General features: G+C 52.9%; 1 protein-coding gene across 1 annotated transcript; it reads right to left on the bottom strand.

Moving 5' to 3' along the window:
• Positions 1-1,171: 1,171 nt before the first annotated feature.
• ST6GALNAC4 (ST6 N-acetylgalactosaminide alpha-2,6-sialyltransferase 4) lies at positions 1,172-10,501 on the bottom strand. Its single transcript, XM_066367069.1, has 6 exons — positions 10,288-10,501; positions 9,790-9,870; positions 8,100-8,285; positions 4,564-4,976; positions 2,775-2,882; positions 1,172-1,857 (listed from the first exon to the last, which is right to left on the bottom strand). The coding sequence occupies exons 2-6, from the start codon at positions 9,799-9,801 to the stop codon at positions 1,668-1,670; spliced, it is 909 nt and encodes a 302-aa protein (XP_066223166.1). The 5' UTR covers positions 9,802-9,870; positions 10,288-10,501; the 3' UTR covers positions 1,172-1,667.
• Positions 10,502-18,569: the final 8,068 nt, after the last annotated feature.

The raw sequence follows: 18,569 nt of genomic DNA, 5'->3' as shown, positions 1-18,569 counted from the left end.
AAACCCCCGCCCTGCCAGGTCCACAGTTCTGGTCTGGCTGCCAGCCTGCTCCCTCCCACCACAGGGCTCCCTGCTTCCCCAGCTCGGGGCTCTCCTCCCTCCTCCCACGCTTGCAGGGCCTTCTGGGGAGGGGGAGGAAGGCAAAACAGCCGGGGCTGCGGGCCAGATGCCAGGCTCTGGCCTCTGTCGAGAAGGTCACCCAGACTCCTGAGCACAACCAGCTACATCATTTGCAGGGTCCAGTACAAAATGAAAATATGCAGTTCCCTGCTAAAAATTTAAAAGTCAGCAAAGCATAAAGCTAAGCAGCGTAGGGCCCTTGAGCCAACTGCGTGGGTCAGACTCCCACAGGTGGCGGACTCCTGGAGTCGGACTGGGAACCCTAGGGCTCCATCCCAGCTGAGAGCTTGAAGTCTGGGGACTGGTCCTCTGTTAGTCAGTCTCCTGGCCTCCAGAGGAAGGGAGTAGGGAGGGAGGGGTGGTGAAGCCCTGTGGGCTCTTTCAGCCCCTTGGTTCAGGGTCCAGACAGTCAAGCTCAGCTCTTAGACCTGGGTCTCCATCCTGTCTCAGCCTAGTGGCTTCAGCTCCTCTGGAAAGCGGGCTAACACCAGCCCCCTCCCAGGGTAGTTGCACACCTTTGCTAATGTTTGTTTGCTGGTGGGTTGGCTTTTCCCTTTGGCAGGTGAAGAAACTCAAGCTCAGAGAAGGCAAGCCTCGGGCCTGCCCCCTCCTCCCAGTCTTCCTTTCTTGAAGTGTTAACCAACTCTAGAGTTAATAGAAAATTTAACTGGCAAGGTCCTTGGAATTTGACTGTGGACCAAGGACGTGATGTGGGGTGGGGGATTTTCCTTCCCAGCCTGCATCGTTTCCTCCCAGGCCTGACTCTCTCTCCATTGCTCACTGGGTGAAGGGCAGGAGCCCCATGAAGCCTCTGAGCTGGGGTATGCCCTGGGCCAAGCACAGCCACGGGGCCAGACTCTCTGACCTGGCGGGGAAGGCGGCAGTCTCTTGGGGAAGAAACACTCAGGCAGGTTAAATGGCCAGAAGCCCAGCTGGCCCAGGGTTTGGGGAGGGCCCTCAGGACTTGGCCTGCCGTCAACAAGTTATAGTGTTGTGGCAGAGAGAAGAGCCCGTTCTCACCCTCAGACACGTAACCACACTGGAGACAGCGTTCCAGAAAACACGTTTACCCGTACACTCGAGGCAGCCCCGGCTGTCACAGTTCAACGGCCCCTTTGCCCAGTGAACCCCAAGCTCAGGCAACCAGCCTGGAAGTGTGGCACCAAAGGTGGGTGGAGGGGGGAGTGTAGAGAAAAAGGACCAGGGCTGGTACAAGGTCAAAGGTCACAAAGCTGGTGAGTGGGGGACCCTCAGCCCTGGGGGCAAAGGCCACTGGAGAGACCCCGAGGTGGGATGAACCCCAAAATTAAGATTCAGATTACTCAGGGAATGGAGGTGGGGAGTAGGGGACAAGATCACCACCGGCCCCCTTCTCCCCTTCAAGTCCGGAGGCCTAAGATGGCTCTAAGTGTGCCCAGAGTAGGACAGGAAGGAACCCTGGGTCACCCAGCACGTGGCAGAGGCAGGATCCATAAATTAAATGTTTTTGGCGGAGTGTGACTGGAACGGAGGCCGGTGAAGGCACCGCGGCAGGCTGGGCGGCGGCGCTACTGGGTCCTCCAGGAGGGGTGGGCAAACACGATGGGCTTCTTCCTGGCCCAGCGGGAGAACACAGCCTTCTCGGTGATGAAGCGGTGGGCGCTGCGCGGGGCCCGCTCGTGTGCCAGGTACATCTGACACTCGTCCAGCCGGCCCTTCTCGAAGTAGTGGTAAGGCACTGAGGGGTGGCTCTTCTCCCTGCGGGGCGGTGAACAGGAACAGGGGTGGGCACCGGAACTCCTCTGCTCCCCAGCAGACCCCCCACCTACCTCAGCCACCCTCCCCAGGTACTGCGGGACCACGGAGTCCCAAGCCTGGTTCCAGCGGAGGCCAGGACAGACAGGGGAGGCTGCATAGGATCCAGTGCAGCCTATGGATCCCAGAGGCCAGTGTTGGAGCCCCAGCCCCACCTCATGCAAGCAGAGACATGCCCCGTAAGCCTCAACAACCCATCTGTAAAATGGGAATGGTGACCTCCACCTTCCATGCCGAGTCCATAAGTCAGAGGAATGAAGACTACACAGTGCCTTGCGGGGGCCGGGCTCGTGGTGAGGGACCCCTCCTGCCCTGTGACACACACCCACCTACCCGCCGACACCACGCGCGCAGGTGGTCTGGCCAGGTGCCTCGGCAGAGGGCACACTGCCATCTCACCCACGGGCTCAACTAACAAGATTCAAAGAGAAGAGAGGGTGAAAACACAGCACCCTTTCTGAACTTGTTACAACAATATTGAAACCTAATGGTATCAAAAGGAAAAACTTAGATGTAAAATGTCACTGACATATAATTGGCCAGATTTTCTAAGTACCTCCGTCAATTACTCTCTCTGTAAATGTTTCCATAACCTTCTAGAGAAGGTGTGATTGTTTTCTCTTTGACACACAAGGAAATGTGGGTTCCAGGAGGTGTCATGACTGGAACCGACAGAGTGGAGACTGGCATCCAGCCTGTCGTGGAGGCTGACCCGTGCACACCAGCTCGAGGGCTATCTGTGTCTGTGCCATCCCGCCGGGAGCCCACACACCTTGCCCCCACAGCGCCTAGATCCCCTGGCGTGAGGCCCCCTCCTCCCCTCCCAGCTGCCCTCCTGCCCGGGGCCTGGCAGGCCTGACCTGCAGTAGCTGTCGCTGACCATTCCATAGACCACGATCTCCTCGCATAGCTCCAGGGCAAGGATCATGGTGAACCAGCCGGTGCTGAGAAAGGAGCCCGACTGCCTCCTGGGGTGAGGGGAAACACGGTCAGCCCGCCTGCCCCGCGCTGCGCTCCCCTCGGAGCACGGGGGTGTGGAGGCCCTGGCCTCAGCTCTCTCCGGGTGCACACTGCTTACCCTCCCAGCAGAAGGCCCTCACCTTGACCCCTACAGAGGGGACCCTGGGAGGAGGCTGCGGACGGGACAGAGCCGACCCAAGGCCAGCAGTGGGCAGGAAGTGGAGGTGGACACCCACCCATGTCTGGTCAACTCCTCACCGCCGACGCAGGGCTTGAGCAAACCTTCGGACAATGGTGGGGGACCCCTGGCTACATCCTCTCTGGAGCTAAGGGACCAGGCCTGGGGAGACCACGGGGGACAGCAGAGCAGAGAGAGGATGAAGGTGGGGAAGGGGCTGGTCTGGAGTCAAGTGGTCTTCAGTTCAAAGCCTGCACTTGCTCTGGGGCATCAGACTGGCTCCTGAACTTCTCTGAGGCTCAGTGACCCATCTGTGAAATGGGGATAATTACAGGTGGTGATAGGGAGGGACACTGTCAGCCCAACAGTGCCCCCTGCCCCACCCCCACCCCCGCCACCACCACACCTTACTCGGAACAAGGGGCTGTGTGGCCACTGTGTGGCCACCCCAGGCCGCCACTCCCTCAAGACACCAGCACCAGTTACTCTCCCAGCTGCGGGCCACTCACCTCCACCTCTGCAGAGGTATTATGAGGTGGTTCAGCCGCTCAAACTGAGCACCTCCCAAGCCCTGTGCTGGCCAGGAAGCCGCCACACCCAACGCTAACATTCTCAAAGGAGGAGGCAGCTGGGAGAGAACAGCTGAGAAGACAAGGAAACAAAGGAATAAAGAGAATCAGGGGGGAGGTGACACATTCCACCCAGGCCTGAATGGCAAGAAGGGATCAGTCATGGGAGAGCGTGGAGAAGAACACTCCAGGTGGAGGAATGATGTATGGAAAGGCACGCAGATAAGAACCAGTGAGGATGTGGGAGGAAGCCCAGATGGCCAGTATGGCTGGAGCAGGGCAGGCAGGGGCCAGATCATACAAGGCTTGTAGGCCAGAGGAAGGGAGGAGGTGGGAGTCTGGACTCTATTCTCCATGTGTAGGGAAGCTGTGATAGGGTTGAGGGCAGGTGACTGATGGAATGAATTCAGTGGGTGGCCGGAGCTCAGACGGCAGGAGGAGCCGCAAGGGCGGGGGAGGACGGCGGCCCCTGCGGGAGTCAAGACCCCCAGTATATGTGGCAGGTGACGGAATGAGGGGCGTTGGGTGGAAAACTGGAGGCTGGTGGCTGTGTTTCCTGAGCTGGGGGGCAGGCCTGGGGAAGAGCCAAAGCACAGAAGAGGAGGCAGGATAAAATGAGGTCCTGAATGCAGAGTGCTTAACCAGCGCCCGGTGCATGAGGAGGGCCGCTCGCTGGCGCTGTCATTGCTCCTTTTATTTTCTAGAGGAGACTTCTGAGACCAACTCAGATCTCAGAGCTTCCCCCACAGAGGGAAGAGCTCCTGACACGGCCCCTGCTGGTCAGTGTTCGCAAGGCTGAGCGCCCCTCGCCATCTGGGATCCTGGATCTTTGTGATCATCGGATGAATGACAGTCTCTCTGCTCTGCATGGGAGGGCAGGACCACGTCTGTTTCCACGACTGCTAAGCCCCAGGGAGACCCCAGGAGGCGGGCCCCGCTCACCGGTTCTTGCCGGTCTCGTCTTGGAAGACCTGGTCGCAGTAGGCCATCATGCGCTCTGTGAAGGTGTACAGCTGCAGGCCCGGGTACATCTGGGTGAGCTGCAGCAGCGTGCGGTAGGTGCGGCCCCCGAGCGCGCGGTCCATGTTCCTGCCCTGGCCCCACACCACATAGAGCGTGTCGCGGGCCTGCTGGAAGTAGTGGGAGTAGTTGCGCAGCAGCAGCGGCACGGTCGTGTGCGAGATCACGCGCAGGGTGCTGCGCCGGCCCACATCCGCCTCGAAGCCCGCGGTGGGGGCCTGGTTCATGCGCAGCACGCACTCGGCACCATCAATCTGAGCACCCAGGCCTGAGCCCAGCATCTGGCCGGAGCTGGACACCACGGCACAGCTGTGGCACGGCCCTCGGACCAGGGGCTGCAGGGTGAAGGAGAGACAGGAAGGTGTGAGCACCTAACTTCTTCCGCCTGCTTCTCCCCCTAGGAACACCCGCTGACCTCACTTGACCCCTGTGTCACCTTAAAGTACTTTTATCAAACCATTTTACAGATGAGAAAACTGAGGCTGGTGAGGTTCAATGATGTGCCTAAGGTCGTCCATGTTCAGAACACCAGGCTTCCTCACTAGCCATATATATTCACAGCTCTTCTCCCTGCTGCCGAGGCCCTAATGAGCCCTTGATCGTGAATTTGTTATTAGGGTTATGTGAGCAAATATTGATAAAGCACTTAGAGGAGTGCCTGGCACAGGCTGGTGTCAGCTATGTGTTTGTTAAGTAAATATGAACCTCAGCTCTTCAATATCACTCTGGCCACTCCTGCCTCCGCCTGAGCCTTGCTCGTGTGCCCACATTAGTGAGCAAAAGCGGAGTCTCTAGTGCCCATGAGAACGCTGAGAACTTCTGGTTCTGAGCCTAACTCCTGGCTCTGCCCCTTCCTGGCAGTATGGCCTTAGGCTAATCACTTTGCCTCTGTCTCAATTCCCTTTCTGTAAAATAAGGATAAAAATAGCATCTACTTGACCAGGTTGTGAGGATTCAATTAAAAATGCCTGGAGAGTTATGGCACAGAGCTAGGACACAGTGAGTGCCCAACCCCCACCTCACTATCCCCCAAGAGGCAGAAGCTGAGCCAATCAGCCCGCAAATCTTCACTCAGGGTCGGGGTTCAGGTCTCCCAGAAAAGACTTTTTCCCTACCCCAGGCCTCTGTGCCCTCCTGGGGGAAGGCGGGTTTTCATGGGCCTATACAGGCTATGAAAAATTAATTCCAGTTAATAAAAGACACACTGTCATATCCCACTCAGGGACACTACATATTGAACACAGTGATTTAAGAACTCATAGACCTGATCGATGGTGGTGGTGCACTGAGTGGATAGAGCATCGACCTGGGATGCTAAGGTCCCAGTTTGAAACCCCAAGATCGCTGGCTTGAGCAAGGGGTCACTGGCTCAGCTGGAGCCCCCCAGTCAAGGCATGTATGAGAAGCAATCAATGAACAACTAAAGTGCCACAACTATGAATTGATGCTTTTCATCTTTCTCCCTTCCTGTCTCTCTCTCGCTTTAAAAAAAAAGAACTCGTGGGACACCCTGGCCAAGCAGCTCAGCTGGTTAGAACACTGAAAGGACATGCCAAGGTTGCAGGTTTGATCCCTGATCAGGACACATACAAGAGCCAATCAACCTATGTATGCGTAAGTGGAACAAACCGATGTTTCTCTTTCTCCCCTCTTCTTCTCTCTCTCAATTCAATTAAAAAAAAAAAAAAAAAGAACTTGTAGGACCATTTTCCAAACTCCAGCAATAAAGAACAAGACTTCCTTCTTCTGCCCTCAGTCTGAGCCTGTCCTAACAGCTGGATCTGTTCGGATCCAAGGTTACCACCAACCCGAGGTGTTCTGCTTGTCCCATATAAAGTCTTTAAAATATTTAATCTCTGATTTATAAAAACCAGCCCTCTTGACATTCAAGACTTGGATTTCCTGCTTCTCTTAACAAACCCAGATGATCTGGCCACCCTGAGCCCATATCCCCATGAGCTCTGACTGTCTGAAATGAACACTGGTCACCACCATGGAAGAAGGGACAGGGCTGACGCAGCCCACCCCAGCACCTGTCCCACCTGGCCAAACCCGCTGGACACTGAGTTTGTGTGCCCCTTCCATCATTGTTTCTGTGTCTTGATCAAATATGGATATAGCACCTGTTCTGAACAGTGTCCATGAATCACCCAGTTGAAACCTCACAGCAACCCTACAGAGAAAGAAACTACAACGACCGTCATCTACAGATATGGAGGCAACTGAGACTCAGAGGGACAAAGACCTAAGATAGGTCTCCTCAAGCCAGAGTCCCTGAGCACACCTCCCTCTGACCAACACTCAGACAGCCATCCAACTCCGAACTCAGAGCCCTGCGCTGGGTGTCAATGCAGGGTGCCTTTCAGGAACCTATCATGTGGGGCCACTGAAATCAGGGTGAGGAGTGTAAAATGCTCCGAACCTCACCCGGCTGAGCTGGCATGGGGAGGTGGGTGCCAGTCAGGCAGGGGCACAGCTACCTCGGCACCATGGGCTCCAGCGTCCCTATCTCCCCATGAGAGGGAACGCTGTGGGCGGACAGGACTTTTATCTGTGTCATCTCTATCCCTGCAATAAGCACAAGGCAAAACACAGTCAAGGCACCAAAGACACATTTGTGGAATGAATGAATTGTGTGCTGACAGTTAAATCTAAAGGTGCACACAGTGTACCTATCACCATGACTTCCCTCTCCCCCCTGGAATGGGAGCTCCAGGTGGCCAGCCACACCCCAGCACTCAGCTAACAACAGCCAGGAAGTATTTGCTGAATTAAAAAACCCAGCCTGTCCTGTGTGGGTGCAGTGGATAAAGTGTAACCCCGGAACACTGAGGTCGTGGGTTCGTAACCCTGGGCTTGCCCCGTCAAGGCACATATAAGAGTTGATGCTTCCTGCTCCTACCCCCTTCTCTCTTTCTCATACACATGCTCTCTTTCTCTCTCTAAAAAATACAGTCTTTAAAAAATTTTAAATATAAAAAAGGATAAACATTAAAGCGTTGGACTGGGAAACAGAGGACCCAGGCAGGCTCATCTGGCTTGAGCAAGGCTCACCAGCTTGTGCCCAAGGTTGCTGGCTTGAGCAAGGGGTCACTCAGTCTGCTGTAGCCTCCCCCCCCGGTCAAGACACATACGAGAAAGCAATCAATGAACAACTAAGGTGCGACAACGAAGAATTAATACTTCTCATCTCTCTCCCCTCCTGACTGTCTGTCCTTGTCTGTCCTTCTCTCTGTCTCTGTCACAAAAACAAAACAAAACAAAAAACATTTCCTCTAAGAGCCTGGGGCTCAAAGAGGTAAGGTGACTCTTTAACATCACACAGCTGGGGAGCAAAGGAGCCCAGCCCAGATTCAGGCTGACCTGGCAGAAGCCCAGTTCTCACTACACCCCCAGAGATTGGGGGGAGCACCCCGGCATCCTTGGCCTGCCCCCGACATGCTGCCTGGCCCACTCACCTTCCCATCTGGCACTCTGCTGTAGCCACTGAAGTGCAGGGGCCCTGGCACAGTGGTCCTGAAGTTGGTGGCGAGGCGGGGGCCTCGGCAGGAGGCCAGGCAGAAGGGCAGGCCAGCCCAGCAGCACAGCAGGATGTAGGCAGCGGAGAAGCCCACAGAGCACAGGATGATGAGCAGGAGCCGACCCTGGGGAGACAGCAGTGAGCTAGGGCTGTAGGTCCCTGTGACTCCTAGAAGGGTCTACAGGGTGACTAATTATCACTGAACCCAGTGACACTAATTATCACTGAACCCTATTCCAGCACAGTATCTCCTAGAGTATCATCAGAGTCTAAAGTCTCCATTAACCAGGCCTTCCTCTGAGCTGCAAGGCTCAGGGTACAAGTGGCCCTGAAGATAAGCCCTATAATACAGCAAGAAAACAGGAGGTGATATCTCAAATCCAGGCTGCAGAGCCCATGTTCTTAACCAGAAGCCTAGGTGTACTGTGCGGCCTTGGGTAAGACTCTCCACCTCTCTGGGCCTCTTTCCTGCTCTACAAAATACGGGCCAATAACACCCACAGTGGGAACTTACAGTGGGGAAAGTGCTCTGTATACTGTAAAGTACTGTCATGAAGACAGGAGAATGCCCATCATCATGGCAACTAGCCCCCTTCAGACCCTGGACTGAGGTGGCCAGGATGACCATCCCCCATTGCCTCCCACAGCTGACTCAGTGGCAGTCTGCCAAGCTGATGATCATGAGCTGGGTCAGCAGTCTAGATGAATAAGGAGGTCAAGAAGGGGCTGTGAGGGAAGTGCCATTCAAGAAATGGTTTCAATGATTGAAAGCGGCTGTCCAGGGGCTCTGCCTCCAGAAACCATGTAGCAAAGGCCATCTGAACCAAGACACCCTACAGGAGAGCTGGCCCTGCTGGCAGACATTGTGAATGCCCCGACCAAGTCTTCAAGGAGGGGCTGCCATCGTGTGCTGGGCTCCCCTAGCCAACACCTGTGCCTCTCTGAGCTCTAATTCTCACCAAGCCTGCCAAGGCACAGGTCCCTCAGCCACCCATCAGAAACCACCTAGCATCTGACAGGTTTTCTTTGAAAACTAGAGGTAGAAAAGTAGTCCCCACCATCCCCCCAAGTCATATCCTTTCTGCACATAAAACAGTATCAGCTTCTAAAAATAAATCTCTTTGTGGCCAGCTAGGGGGTGGGGTGAGGAATGTTCAGCCCCTGAGGACTTGGGCGCTGCCTGGCACCTGGTACCCTGTGTACAAGGGACCCAGAGATCTCCATTCAGGCAGTGGTAGCTGACTCTCCAAACATCAGGGATCTCTCCAACCAGGGGCACCTGAATCAAGTCAGCAGCTGCTAAACTGAACTGTGCACACCACAGCCACTCTCGGGTAGGTGCCTCACTTGGGTGACCACTGGGATGCTAACAGGAGGCAGTACTATTATGTCCATTTTACAGGGCAGAGGAGCAAGGCACCACCAACCAGAGAGGAAACACCACCTGTCGGGGGCCACACAGCCTGCCAGATCAGAGCTGGACCTGGAGGCCAGTCTGCCTTTCTTCTCAGCTCAGGAACAGTGGGGTCAGAAGTGACAGTCAGTCCCGGGTTGGGGGAGGCTACTGATGCCTCTATGCTGGAAGCCACCTCCACGACCCCTGGCAGCTTTCTTTTTTTCCGACTTACCTGAGCCTTCATGCTGTGGCTGCCGCTCAGCAGCAGGGGGGCTGCTGTCTCCAGGGCCGGGAAGGGGTGGGAGTCAGGCACCTGTCAAGACCCAGAAACTCAGAGCTGGGTCCTAGGCCTCACAGGACACTGCCCAGGGAAACTGAGGCAGAGCAGGCTCCAGGCCGGGGTCCAGGCAATGGCTTCTGAAAACCCAAGTCCCCAAACACCAGGCAGCACTGTCCCGGTCCTTAAGGAGCTGGAATCGGTGACCTTTGGGAACCCTACCGCCAACCCAAATCCCATTGTGCAGATGAGAAAAGAGAGGCGGGGAGCGGGGAACTCTGGGCTCAAGGTCAGCAACCGAGCCTGGGTCACAGAACCGGGAGCCAGGAGCTCCGACTCCCACCCACCTTCCCACCTCACTACCCACAGGCCACAGAGAGGCCTGGGGGGAGACAGGAGAATTTCTGCCCCTTTCCCGGTTCCCACCGCCCCTTCCCGCAGCCGGGAGCTAACCGGGCGGGCAGGTTGGGGTGCGCCGACTGGTCTCGATCCGCAGCTCGGAGCTCCATGGCCCGCGGGCCGAATGAGCCGAGCTGGATGCCGGAGCCCCAGGGCACAGGCGGCGCCGCTGCCGCAGCTTTCACAAGCGGGAAGCCGAAAGTGCGCTGCCGGCGGCGGGGGCGGGGCCTGCGAACTCCGGCCGGAGACTGGGCGGGGCGGGGCCTGAGCGGCGGAGGCGAGACCTGCGAGCGCGGCCTGCGCGCCTGGGGAGGGATGTGCGAGGCAGTCGGCCGGGCCTGCGGCGGGGGCGGGGCCTGCGGGTGAGGGCGTGGCCTTCGGGCCGGAGGCGGGCCTCAACGCCGGGGGGTGGAGCCTGAGCTCAGCATCCTCCTCCTTCTTTTCCGTTCTTGCTCTTTTGTCTCAACTCCTGCGAAGGCTAGAGGTGGGTGGCCCATAGAGGAAGAAAGACCTAGAGGGTGTCAGAACCGCTGAACAATGCCTGCCCGGCCGTCGGACTTGCGTTTCTCCATTTCTGAAATCGGAAGTCGGGTAGGAAAATGAACAGGGGCTCGGAGGCAGGCAGCCCTGAGTTTTCAAGTTGCTAGGGTTGTCAGATTTACCAAGTGAAATTCAGGACCCTCAGTTTCTTTGGAATTTCAGAAAACAACGAATAATTTAAAATCTGAAATTCTAATGGAACTGAGCGTCCTACAGTTTCTGCGGCAACCCTACTTGGCCTGTCTCTGATGGTGTGACCTTCACCTGAGCCTCAGATCTCTGCGAAGTGGGGATAATAACAGCACCTCCCTCCTAGTGAGACAGTGCAGGGGCAGCTTGTGGCTCAGTCAGGATTCAAACCCTGGGCAGTCTCACTCCAGAGCCAGGGCTCTGACCCCCCACTTTAATTTAACAAAGGTCCCCTTCCCTTAATGTCCTCTAAATCCAAGACAACTCAGTCTAGGGCCCCTGCAGATGCTGACCCATTTCCCATCTGAAGGCTCAAATGGGGTCCCTTGGGGATTTCAAACTCAAGTGACTTTAGGGGTCGGGGCAGATATGGGACCCTAGGGAGGGGTGGACCTGTTGTGACATGGAGAGCATACTTTCCATTTGAAGTGTTTTCTTTTACAAAATACTTCATAGCCCACCCTGGCCGGTTGGCTCAGCGGTAGAGCGTCGGCCTAGTGTGCGGAGGACCCAGGTTCGATTCCCGGCCAGGGCACACAGGAGAAGCGCCCATTTGCTTCTCCACCCCTCCGCCGCACTTTCCTCTCTGTCTCTCTCTTCCCCTCCCGCAGCCAAGGCTCCATTGGAGCAAAGATGGCCCGGGCGCTGGGGATGGCTCTGTGGCCTCTGCCTCAGGCGCTAGAGTGGTTCTGGTCGCAACATGGCGACGCCCAGGATGGGCAGATTATCGCCCCCTGGTGGGCAAAGCGTCGCCCCATGGTGGGCGTGCCGGGTGGATCCCGGTCAGGCGCATGCGGGAGTCTGTCTGACTGTCTCTCCCCGTTTCCAGCTTCAGAAAAATGAAAAAAAAAAAAAATACTTCATAGCCCAGAAAGCTCATCTTAACCACACCTACCATACTCACCACCCTCTGCCTGAGAACCAGCCTGTGCTCCTGCTCTGGCTCTATTTCAAACTCCAGGTTCCTGTATATCAGAGGCCCTGGTGTGGGAACAACCTCAGGGGATTCACGTTGGGCATCAGCACCCAGCTCAGTAACTCTCCACGGCTCCCCTGCTTCCCATGCAAAGCCACGTTCCCCAGCCTGGTGCTCCAGGCCCTCGTGCCTCTCTCTCCCCATCCTGCTGAAGCGGCCCGGCCCCCAAGCCTCCTTTGAGCACAAGCCCTCCTTGTCTCCCCAGTCCTACTCTGGGCACACCTCAAGGGTAGTGGTCCAAGTTCAGTCTGTCTCTATGGCCCCTCGTTCACACAAGGCTAGGTACACAATGGGTCCCCAAAGCCAGAGCCTTTCAGTCTCCTCTGGGTCCTCATCTGTCAAGTTTCTTTTTTCTAGACCCAACCCCTAGGGCAGGGGTCAGGAACCTTTTTGGCTGAGAGAGTCATGAACGCCACATATTTTAAAATGTAATTCTGTGAGAGCCATACAATATATTTAACACTAAATACAAGTAAATGTGTGCATTTTATGTAAGACCAACACTTTTAAAATACAATAAGTCTCTGAATTCTTTTTTTTTTTTTTTTTTCGGAAGTTGGAAACGGGGAGGCAGTCAGACAGACTCCCGCATGCGCCTGACCGGGATCCACCAGGCATGCCCATCAGGGGGCGATGCTCCGCCCATCTGGGCCGTTGCTCTGTCGCAGCCAGAGTCATTCTAGCGCCTGAGGCAGAGGCCATAGAGCCATCCTCAGCCAACTTTGCTCCAAAGGAGCCTTGCCTGCAGGAGGGGAAGAGAGAGACAGAGAGGAAGGAGAGAGGAAGGTGTGGAGAAGCAGATGGGCGCTTCTCCTGTGTGCCCTGGCCGGGAATCGAACCTGGGACTCCTGCACGCCAGGCCGATGCTCTACCACTGAGCCAACTGGCCAGGGCCATTCTTTAGATGTGAGAAAGACCGCTCACATGCATACGTAGAGCCAAACATTGTCAGTACAGCAATACTCACACGCTGCAGTGTGTGGTATATGACAGGAAGTGCGTTCCAAGTTTTGACAATCAGCTGGTCCGCAGGTTGAAGTTTTTTCATTTCTCCCCACTTGTGTTTGCTCACCAACTCTGCTTGCTGTTGTGCAAGTCTTTCCAAATCTTCATTCAGTGACTTTAACTTATTCACCCACATGTCTAAGGCCTTCAGGTCAGCAGCTTGTAGCTTAAAATCTCTGACGGAGACACCGGGGATGTAACTCAGGTCGGCACTGTCCACTGCACACTCGCGTGGATGGGTGATGAACTTAAAAAGACGAGTGCGCTCCTGAAATTCTCCAAAGCCTGCTTTGAATGACTGCAGGAGATTAGATGTGAAGCCCGCTAGCTGCTGGAGATCAAGATGTTGAGCAGGGTCACTTGCTGTGCAAGCATCTTTAGACTCTCCCAGTTTTTCAAATTGTAGTAAACGACCTGTTTCAATGTTGGTGATGAAGAGTTCCAGCTTGTTGTCAAATGCAAACACTGCTTGTTGAAGGGATAAGACTGTCTGTCCAATGCCTTGCATTTCACACTGAGCTAGTTCAGATGTTCAGTCATGTCCACGAGATAGTAGAACTTCAGGAGCCACTCAGTGATGCTTACTCAGGATTATCGACGTTTTTCATTTCAAGAAAAGTCCGGATTTCGCTCAGACAAGCCATGAAACGGCTGAGCACCTTCCCTCTTGACAACCAACGCATATCGCTGTGCAGAAGCAGACCAGGATAATTATTTCCAACTTCATCCAGCTGTGTTTTTTTTTTTTGTTTTTTTTTTTGTATTTTTCTGAAGCTGGAATCGGGGAGAGACAGTCAGACAGACTCCCGCCTGCGCCCGACTGGGATCCACCCGGCATGCCCACCAGGGGCTACGCTCTGCCTACCAGGGGGTGATGCTCTGCCCCTCCGGGGCGTCGCTCTGCCGCGACCAGAGCCACTCTAGCGCCTGGGGCAGAGGCCAAGGAGCCATCCCCAGCGCCCGGGCCATCCTTGCTCCAATGGAGCCTTGGCTGCGGGAGGGGAAGAGAGAGACAGAGAGGAAGGAGGGGGTGGGGGTGGAGAAGCAAATGGGTGCTTCTCCTATGTGCCCTGGCCAGGAATCGAACGCGGGTCCCCCGCATGCCAGGCCGACGCTCTACCGCTGAGCCAACCAGCCAGGGCCCATCCAGCTGTGTTTTAAACTGGCGATCATTTAAAGCTCGGGCAACAATAAAGTTGACCACCCGAATGACCAGCAACATCACATCACCAAACCGCTCGCCACACATCTGAGCACAAAACACCTCCTGATGTAGGATGCAGTGAAAACTTAGGATGAGTCTCTTTTCATGTTCACGAAGAAGCGCTACGAATCCTGTTTTCCCCCACCATGCACAGAGCACCATCAGTACACACCGAAATAAGTTTATCCATCGGTAGATTTTTTCTTTAGCGAACTCAGTGAAAGACTTGAATAAATCCTCCCCTCTTGTTGTCTCTTTCATAGGCAAAACAGCAAGACTTTCCTCATGTAGTGTGTCACTGACAGCATACCTTGCAATCATGCTGAACTGGGGGGTAAATGACTTATGTCTGTTGACTCATCCAAAGCGAGAGAAAAGAATGGTGCTGCATTTATGTCCTTCACTTGTGTTGCTCAATTTGATTTGCCATCATGACGGTATGATCGTGAACAGTTCTTGCCGACAGAGGCATGTCTTTTATTCGTTTGATTATCTTGTCTTTATCAGAAAAGTCGTCAAAAAGTTCATTGGGTCTGACCAGGCGGTGGCGCAGTGGATAGAGCGTCAGACTGGGATGCAGAAGACCCAGGTTCAAGACCCCAAGGTTGCCAGCTTGAGCGCGGGCTCATCTGGTTTGAGCAAAAAAGGAAGGTCACCAGCTTGGACCCAAGGTCGTTGGCACGAGTAAGAGCAAGGGGTTACTCGGTCGGCTGAAGGCCCGATGGTCAAGGCACATGTGAGAAAGCAATCAATGAACAACTAAGGTGTCGCAATGAAAAACTGATGATTGATGCTTCTAATCTCTCTCCATTCCTGTCTGTCTGTCCCTATCCCTCTCTCTGACTCTCTCTCTGTTCCTGTAAAAAAAAAAAAAAAAAAGAAAGTTCATTGGCAACATCAAGCATGAATGTTTTGGCATACTCCCCATCTGTGAATGGCTTTCTGTTTCTCACAATTGCTAAAGCACCAGCAAAGCTAGCCGAATTCCAGTCACCTTGTTGGGTCCAAACACGGAGTTGCTGCTGACTAGCTTGCACTCTGCACAGTAGCTCTTTTTTTTTTTTCTCTTTTAGCATTTTATTTATTTTTTTTAAGATTTTATTTATTCATTTTTATTGGAGAGAGAGAGAGAGTAAAGAGAGAGAGAGAGAACAGGGGGAGGATCAGGAAGCATCAACTCCCGTATGTGCCTTGATCAGGCAACCCCGGGGTTTTGAACCAGCAACCTCAGCCTTCCAGGTCGACGCTTTATCCGCTGTGCCACCCACAGGTCAGGCTGCACAGTAGCTCTTGACATGCTTTCTTCCTGCTGTCCCCTGCTGGATATTTTGATGCAAATGTAGTATGGCATGTGTCAAAGTGCCACTTTATATTTGACCATTTCATCAATGCAATTTTATCATTGCATATTAGACACACTGCAGAACCTGCTCTCTCCACAAAGGCAAATTCCTGTCTATTCCTCATCTTTTTTTCTTTTAGCCATCTTCTTTGTCAAAAGGGTTTCTGCAATTAGCTAGCTGACTACTTGATTAAAAGGAGGGAAGTTTACTTCCTGATCTCACAATGACTCGTGTACGTTATGCATTATCCAATAAAAATTTGGTGTTGTCCCGGAGGACAGCTGTGATTGGCTCCAGCCACCCGCAACCATGAACATGAGTGGTAGGAAATGAATGGATTGTAATACATGAGAATGTTTTATATTTTTAACATTATTATTTTTTTTATTAAAGATTTGTCTGCGAGCCAGATGCAGCCATCAAAAGAGCCACATCTGGCTTTCGAGTCATAGGTTCCCAACCCCTGCCCTAGGGGATAATGGTGAGAAGTTCCTTATGAATTCATTCATCACCCACAGTGGCTGGCGAGGTGATGATTCCTTGTCCATGGAGGCAACTCCCTCTTTGCTAGGGCCACACAGAGACAAATGGGGCCCAAATGGCCTGAGTTCCCAGAGCAGATGAGGATCACACCTCTGCGGACCGATACCAGGAAGCCCTGCAGTTTCAGATGAAACTCTTCAATTTAGTTTTGGCAAAAGTACACTCTTCTTCCCCTGACCAAGGCCCTGCACAGTTTGAACTTCTGCCTCCCACTTAATCACTGTCCAGCCACCATGGCCACCCTTCTGAAGGCAGGAACCGCTGGCTGAACGAAAAACACCGGGCTAGTGTGTTCCAAAAGAAAAAATTTATTTAAAAAATGCCTGGGTGCAAGCGGGCCGAGACCAGCAAAGGGTGTCAGCTCCCGAGCTGTGGGAGAGAGCGTTAGATATAGGATATAGGGGCGGATGAGCATATCTTGACTTATGGCCTTGGTCACTGACTTGATGAGTCGGAGTTGGGGGGTTCAGCTGCAGAAACACCTCCTTTGCAAGTTCTTCTGATGTAGCACAGATCTAATCAGTGTGGTTCTATCTGGTGTCCTTGGTAGATCTTCAACACAGCAGGGGGTCAGGTTTTTACCAGGAACAGCCAGGTCCTGGCGCCTCTGGGAATTATCTATGAAATTTCTCTTACAGACTCTCTGTTTTCTTTAGGATACAAAGTAAAGTTTTAAGATTGGTGAACTAAGTTTCTAATTAATTTACAGGATTTAACTTTTCACTGTAAATCCTGTAGCTAGGCTTTTATAAACAATTTTTGTGATTTAAACTCCCTTAATTATCAGGTTCCTCCCCAATGTAAGCTTTTCCTAACATTCCTGCAAAGGTAAACTTTTGCTACATTTCAAAGTAAAGGCCAGGAAGCCATTAAGAAAGAGAATAGCAAGCAAATTAGCTATCACCTTATAGTGGGGGATGAGAATGTTCTGTTTGGAGCCCTTCCTCCTTCTTTGGGCCTGCATTGTTCTCGGGCTGGCAGCTGAGTAGCCATTTTATCTATCACCTTCCAACCCCCAATCCCTGAACACTGAGTTCATTTCTACCTCAGGGACTTTGCACTTGCTATATCCTCTACCTGGACTTCTCTATGTACATAGCTAGCTCCTTCTTGTCATTCAGCTCAAAGGTCACCTCCTTGCCAACCCACTGAACCCCCATCCCTCCTGTCACACCTTAGCTTTTTCAAGTACTTGTCACACTCTGAAATCATCCTGTGTATTAACTGGTTTTCTTGTTTATAGTCTACCCATCTATTAGATTCTAAGTTCCATGTGGGCAGCTTGGCCAATCATGTCCTCAGGACATTACGAGCACCTGCACAGTGCCCAGCACCTACCATGTCCATTGAATGAGCAACTCAGAAGAGCCAGGAGTCCTGGGCCTCCTGAGAGATCTTGGACAAGTCATTTCCCTGTCCAGCCTCTGTCTATTGCCAGAGACCCAAAGGGAGTGAGGGGCTAAGCCATTCTTATTATGGAGTGCAGGACTCTGGGTGTCGGGAGCCGATCAACGGCTGCTGGCTGACAAGGTCACAGCAGGAGAAGACCCACAACTGCTGGCTGACAGGTCACAGCAGAAGAAGATCAAAAACTGCTGATTGACAAAGTCACAGCAGAGAAGACCAATGGCTGCTGGTTGACAAAGTCACCGCAGTGAAGACCAATGGCTGCAGGTTGACAAAGTCACCGCAAAGGAAAGGCACAATGATACTTCCCCCTTTGACCTTTTGAATTAATCTGGCCTTATATCCCCCCTTTTCTGGGTGTGTGCTATTATTTATGGCACAGGGATAATAGTACCGTGCTTTCCCTGTAGATTCGTAGTAATTTCTTTGGAAATGAGACAGAAGGTGTAAGTTCCACAGAAAAGCCTGTAAGCCCCTTGAACTGGGCTCATAAACATAAGAGGCTGGCTATGATATCCCTCGTAAAGGGTTAAGTTTGTAGGAGAATTTCTTCTTATTAATCATGTTAGAAAGAATAAAGTTAGAACTTAACTAGTGTATGAATATAGTAATAAATAATATTTGACTAGACAATAGAATCTTAGGTAAGGTGTAGTGGAGTGGCCCGTTGCGTAGCCTTGGATAGGAGCACAGCCGGCAAGTAAAGAATGTTTTGTTAAGAGACTTGTTTTGTGACTGAAGGCAGTTGCTGGGCTTTTCTCAGTAAAACATTCTCATGAGATTTTTGTATTTTCCAAGAATAAGGATAGGAATGTGGTGGGATCCATAGCAGCAATAGCAATTAATGCCTTCTGATATTGTGTTGCTACTAAGCTATCTTGCAGGTGCACTCTATGTATCTTTAAGCAAAAGTTACTCTTGATGCTATGCCAGTTTCTTAATAAGCAAGCCTTTTGAAGTCTTGTGAGAAAAATTAGAACACTGCATAAACTCAGGGCCATTTGCCTGAGCAAGCGGTGGTCCTTTGCTAGTCCTTAATGATTTCGTCTGCTAATCTCTCTCTGCGCCCTTGACTCTCAACAACAGTAGAGTTATTAATTAGTACTAATCTTTTAGAAGTTTGTACCAA

Source organism: Saccopteryx leptura, chromosome 2 (genome assembly GCF_036850995.1).
Source record: "Saccopteryx leptura isolate mSacLep1 chromosome 2, mSacLep1_pri_phased_curated, whole genome shotgun sequence".
NCBI classification, from domain to species: Eukaryota; Metazoa; Chordata; class Mammalia; order Chiroptera; family Emballonuridae; genus Saccopteryx; species Saccopteryx leptura.
This window is presented reverse-complemented; position numbering and strand designations above follow the sequence as displayed.

Bases quoted from the DNA above. Each gene is read 5' to 3' on its own strand.
- ST6GALNAC4 (XM_066367069.1), bottom strand. The intron at 4,977-8,099 runs GTGAGTGGGCCA...TTCACCCTGCAG, and splicing joins GCAGAGTGCCAGATGGGAAG to CCCCTGGTCCGAGGGCCGTG. The intron at 2,883-4,563 runs GTGAGCGGGGCC...CCCTCACCCCAG, and splicing joins GACGAGACCGGCAAGAACCG to GAGGCAGTCGGGCTCCTTTC.